Source organism: Saccostrea echinata, unplaced genomic scaffold, assembly GCF_033153115.1.
Source record: "Saccostrea echinata isolate AGI-Se365-2 ecotype Australia unplaced genomic scaffold, CSIRO_AGI_Sech_v1 ptg000009l, whole genome shotgun sequence".
Classification (NCBI taxonomy): domain Eukaryota; kingdom Metazoa; phylum Mollusca; class Bivalvia; order Ostreida; family Ostreidae; genus Saccostrea; species Saccostrea echinata.
In genome coordinates this window covers 17,221,370-17,227,369 of record NW_026889758.1, presented here as the reverse complement: position 1 = coordinate 17,227,369, position 6,000 = coordinate 17,221,370, and the positions used below count along the sequence as shown (strand labels likewise).

Genomic DNA, 6,000 nt, shown 5'->3' with positions numbered 1-6,000 from the left:
GCACATGTACAGAGAAATGACACAATGTTCATAAGAAGTACACAGAGGTGAGAGTTGTGTGGAGAATTCTCCCCAGGCCGTGATTCACATCATGCAGAGGCCGGACAACAAGGTTTTATTAGGATTATTTATTGTTTATTTATCTATCATATTTCTTGAAGTAAAGTGATATTCGTTAATGGTTTCAAAGGAATAATTTCGTATAAATGCATTTTATCACCATTTATCACCATTTTTAAAAAGTGAAAGGTATATTGCGCATCTGCCAATTCATTCGCTCGTGTGCAACTGCTCGTGTTTCCGGAGCGTATAGATATTTATATGAATTAATGACTTGTTATTTTTAATCATGAATTTAAATTGGTCATTTTTTTTTTCATTTGGAAAATGACCGTAAGTTGTGAATCTCGTTTACAGTTGCTTGATATGTTTAGCAAAGTTGGAACATAATTTCGATTTTATGTGTTTTGCTCCATATAGGAGGTACATTTTGTACTGAAAAATTTTTTTTAGGATATATAGAGTGAGAGAGAGAGCATTATTTGGTTTTGCTGGAGAAAAATGCTGAGACATGATTGTATGGTCCGTCATTTATTCCACAATTATTCTCTTACTTTTTGAAAATTTAGGTTCACGTCCAAGAAGTTATCAATGCAGATACAAGAAATATTTATCTTAAAGTTTCCATTCTTAAAATTCTTGAGATTGACACACTGAAGGAAACGTTTACAGCAGATGTGTTCTACCAGGCAAGGTGGAGAGAACCTAAACTGGACGGACACAGGGTATAGTATTTACTTCTGATAGCATCTATTTGTTGACATAAAAGGGGAAGGGGCTTATTACATAATTGCACAGCCCTGCAGATATTTCTAATGAATTTATTTTTGTTTTAATTTGTATGTCCTTGTATACAATGAACAAAGATTGTTTCCACCGGTTAAAGAACTTTATATACATACTGGTATCAGTGATGCACCCGGTGTAATCCGCCTTGGTCTGAACAACTGATTGTCCACTTCCACAATATCAAAACAATAAATTTTTCTTGAAGGGAAGCGATAATATTGACTGGTCTGCATATTGGAATCCAAAAATATTAATTTTAAACGCCATTGCTCAAAAAGACCATGCCAAGTGGTACGTTTTACAGACAGATGAATCAGGAGACACGCATATCGTGGAGAAAAATCGTCTGGTTGCAACTTTTACTGAGAGCATGGAACTGGCCCTCTTTCCATTTGACATACAAGTAAGGATTTGCAAACCGGTATCTCACAACTGAATGTTGAACTTTGCAAAATGCCTTGTTCTAACGATTGTTTTAATGCTTTGTTGAAAGGCACACAAACCTTATATTTGATGTGTGAATTTTCTTAATTTAACAGGATCTAAACCTTTTTATAACAACGGAGCTTTCGGAAGAGGAGGTTAAATTTTTAGAAGACGATCGTGAAATGTCAAGTGTTCATGCGGAGACATTTGCAAAAATACAAGAATGGAACATTTTTGAGTTTGTTCATTTTACCCCAAAGGCATTGACTCAGGAATATGCCAACACTAAGTATAAAAAGCCGGGGATGTATGTGTTCTGCAGCGCCGGAAGGAAGCCCGGATTCTTCGTGTGGAACGTAATTGTGCTCATGGTAGGTAAATCATTTATTAAATTTGAAATGGGTAAGGTGTTCCCCTATAAGCAGTCCGTAAGTGGTTATACATACAAACTTTTAACCCGATTCTTATTTTTCCAAATGTATGTAACCATCTTATTATATCGAAGAATATATCGGAGGGCACATAGTTTTTGGTCTGTCCATCTGTCTAGCTGTCTGTTTGTCTGTTAATCTGTTTGTCCACAAAAACTTTAACCATGCCCTTAACTTCTGAATGGTTGGTGTTAGGGCTTTCATATTTCTTTGGTGCATTTCTTGTAACCTTTCTTTGCGTACCAATATATGTGACCTCTTGACCTTGGAGTTTGACCTACTTTTTTGAAAATTACCAAACTGTAACCTTGGTCATAACTTTTGAACGGTTAGAGCAAGGGATTCTATGTTTCACATGTGCATTCCGTATGTCCAGATCTTTCTTTGGATACTACCATTTTTTTTTACCTTTCCACCTTGACCTTTGAGTTTGACCTACTTTTGAAAAACTTTAACTTTGGCCATAACTTTTGAACCGTGGGTGCTAGGACTTCCACATATAATCCATATGACAAGACTTTCTTTGGGTACCAATATTTTTGATCTCATGACCTTGGAGTTTGACCTACATTTGAAAAAAAAATTAACAATGCATATAACTTTTGAACGGTTGCTGCTAGGGCTTTTATCTTTCACTTATGGATTCCTTGCAACAAGATCTTTCCTTTGGTACCATTATTTATTGTCCTCTTTACATTGACCTTGGAGTATGGCCTACGTTTTTGAAAAACTTTAACCTTGGCCATATTTTCTGATAGGTTGGTACTAGGGCTATTATATTTCATTTGTTTAATCCTTATGACAAGATCTTTCTTTGAGTATCAATTTGTAACCATTGACCTCGGAATTTGACCTACATTTGAAAAACTTTTACCTTGGCCTTGAGTTGCCATATGGGGGCATCAGTGTTTCGCAAACAATTTTGTTTGTAACGATTTCCAAAACAACTTGCAACGGCATGGCAAAATAAATAATAAAAAATGAATAAGTAAATAAACGATACGTACATGCAATTTCAGAATCATCTCCTTAATTGTTAAAAATGCCAAATAAATAACTTGCAAACTTACCTTTAAACTTAAGAAAGATGTCCTTTTGGTCAATATATGGCAGGGTTTGTGTACAAAAGTTTTAAAATATTACAGCTGGAAACTCTGCAAGATGTTGTGTATGGTCCGGTGCTTGATTTTTTTTTCTAATTCTGAAATTGGAATAAGACGAATACAATTTCTTTATGAAAAGACTGCACAAGCGTGACAGGGTGTAATATATTGTGGTTATTTTTTTCATATAGAACTGTATTTGATACCAGAGGCGCTAATTTCACACAGTACATCAGTTCACTATTCAACAAAACAAGTTTTCCATCTTATTCTGAGACCGAAACACCTTATCCTCTGGAGCTCGCAACAAAAAAGCATGCTTTGCTCGGCAGAAACCTTCTTTGTACTTCCTATCTACTTCCTTAATTCATGTTATCTTTCGAAAACTCTGAACACTGGCCATAAAAATACAAGCTTTATCGCTCAAAAGAGAAAGCAGAGCTCTACACTGCTTCCGGTTTAACGACCGCCATGTTTTACGTGTTATTGAATAGTGAAGTAGCCTACTGTATGAAGCAAGCGCCTATACTTAAAAGGTGTTAAATTTGAATGTTCAAACTTAATCTGATTTGTTTGGTTTATTTTTGTTTAGGCTCAGTGGATAAAGATGAGGTGGATAAAGGGTATTTGTTCATTTTCTACACTCAACAGTTCCTTAACCTTGGCGAATTATGCCGTGTGTCGGAGAACATTCCTAAAATAGGTGGAGGAGTGCATAAAGCGTGTTCTTTGTTTTAGTTTATCATAAGCTTCAATGATCTGACGACATTCATCGCGGCTTGGAGTGGAGGAGTGGATAAAATGTGTTCTTTCTGTTTCAGTCTGTATCAGTTCCTTGGATCTGGCGACCTTCGCTGTGGATTGGAGTGGATAAAATGTGTTCTTTCATTTTCGGTCTATTATCAGTTCTCTGGCTCTGGTGACATTCCCTGTGGATTGGAGTGGATAAAATGTGTTCTTTCTATTTCAGTCTATTATCAGTTCTCTGGCTCTGGCGACATTTGCTGTGGCTAGGAGTAAGATCGAGAATCGTCTACAGTTGTCCATCATGCTTGTCCTCATCACGGTCACCTTCAAATTCGTCACCAACCAAGTTATCCCAAAAATATCCTACACCACACATCTGGTAGGTCCACATACGTGCCTAAACTGATGCACCTTCAAGTCAGATCTGCAAAACCTGTGTATGGTCCATTATTTTATCTTTAAAACATATGTTCTAGATTATCTGTATTCGGTGTATTACTTAAGTAAATGCGTCATGATCTATATAATTATGAATTGGGACTTTCACCTTGAACTCTCATATTTTAGTCATATTATGTCATTTGGCAAATGAGATTATACAAGACTACTTGGAAGTGGATGTACCATTATAAAACGATGTTCCTGGAATATCACATACCGTGTGAATCACTCACATATGACCCCAGAGTCAAATTACTAGTATTTGTTCAGTTACAGATCTTGTCTTTGCCACAACCTTTTTATTCGAACTATATCTTAAGGATAATTGGCATAGAAGAATCCTTATATGCCACCAGGACGTTTGTCCTTGAAGTATTCCAAAGGGAGAGACCAGTATACAGTGATGTGCATTAAAATAACATTGTTTTACTTTATTAATAGGATCGGTATATCATTGGCAGTACGATTTTCCTGTACCTAGTGGCAATGTGGCATGCCTTATCGGAGGCTTTGATCTCGGACGCCGACACACTCAGTGACGCTGATCAGTATGCCTTCTTTGCCTTCTGTGGGCTGTATGCCTTCATCCAGTTCATGTTCATGATCATCGTCCTTTTAAGTGTAGGTCAATTGAGCAATAAGAAATGATAATATTAATTATGTATTTACTGTAGCTCTTTCATATTCTTTAATTTTTTAATAAACAGGAAACATAAAGTTTGAAGAATTGCAAAATATCTCTTTATACTACTGGTCACAGTTTTGTATCTGGGTTACCATGATGATTGATGATTGATTATAGACAAATTAGAGTGGGTATATTTTTCTCTTTCAGGGTTCAACGAGACGATATGATATAAACATGAAACTAAAGCAGTACAATGTAAGTTGTAAATTCAGTTGGTACACTTTTAGAATCATGTCAATTCAAAATAATATTATCCTGCAAAAAAGAGAAATTCTACTTTATATTTGTTTGAAATATCAATCACAGGCTAATCCAGCACAGGAGAAGGATTTTTTCCACTACAATTTGAATCACCACCAGCACCAATAAAAATGCTTGGATCCGTTAATGTTTTACCAGAAATTCGTCATGTTTTTGTTTCAGAGGAAGCGTCTTGATGTCATGAAAAGAGGAGAGATCATAAAGACATCAAAGACTAATACAATGTTTAAGAAAGCAACAGAAGAATGTCTGGTGGTGTCCACCTAATAAAGTGACTAGTGGTGTCCACTTGATACAATGACTGTTTGTATCTGCCTAAAACTATGATTTGTGGTGTCCCCCAATACAATGACTGATGGTGTCCACCCAATAAAATGACTGGTGGTGTCCACCCAATACAATGACTGGTGGTACATGTATTTGCCTAAAACAATGACTGTTGGTGTCCACCCAATACACTGACTGATGGTATCCACCCAATACAATGACTAGTGGTACATGTATATGCCTAAAACAATGACTGTTGATGTCCACCCATTACAATGACTGGTGGTATCTGCTTAAACAATGACTGGTGGTGTCCACCCAATACAATGACTGGTGGTCTCTGCCTAATGGTATCTGCCTAAAGCAATGACTGGTGGTGTCCACCTAAGACAATGACTGGTGGTATCTGCCTAAAACAATGACTGTTGGTGTCCACCCAATACACTGACTGATGGTATCCACCCAATACAATGACTAGTGGTACATGTATATGCCTAAAACAATGACTGTTGATGTCCACCCATTACAATGACTGGTGGTCTCTGCCTAATGGTATCTGCCTAAAGCAATGACTGGTGGTGTCCACCTAATACAATGACTGATGGTGTCCACCTAAGACAATGACTGGTGGTATCTGCCTAAAACAATGACTGTTGATGTCCACCCATTACAATGACTGGTGGTCTCTGCCTAATGGTATCTGCCTAAAACAATGACTGGTGGTGTCCACCCAATACAATGACTAGTGGTACCTGCCTAAAACAATGACTGGTAGTGTCCACCCAAT

General features: G+C 36.9%; 1 protein-coding gene across 1 annotated transcript; it reads left to right on the top strand.

The window, feature by feature from the left end:
• Positions 1-387: 387 nt before the first annotated feature.
• LOC133182472 (gamma-aminobutyric acid receptor subunit gamma-2-like) lies at positions 388-5,295 on the top strand. The gene is made up of 8 exons (XM_061317319.1): positions 388-393; positions 630-785; positions 1,055-1,252; positions 1,389-1,646; positions 3,780-3,935; positions 4,439-4,618; positions 4,833-4,880; positions 5,109-5,295. The coding sequence occupies exons 1-8, from the start codon at positions 388-390 to the stop codon at positions 5,211-5,213; spliced, it is 1,107 nt and encodes a 368-aa protein (XP_061173303.1). The 3' UTR covers positions 5,214-5,295.
• The last annotated feature ends 705 nt before the right edge of the window (positions 5,296-6,000 follow it).

Excerpts from the sequence above, each read along its gene's own strand:
- LOC133182472 (XM_061317319.1), top strand. Across the intron at positions 786-1,054 it reads CTAAACTGGACGGACACAGG|GGAAGCGATAATATTGACTG; the intron begins GTATAGTATTTA and ends TTTTTCTTGAAG. Across the intron at positions 1,253-1,388 it reads TCTTTCCATTTGACATACAA|GATCTAAACCTTTTTATAAC; the intron begins GTAAGGATTTGC and ends TTAATTTAACAG.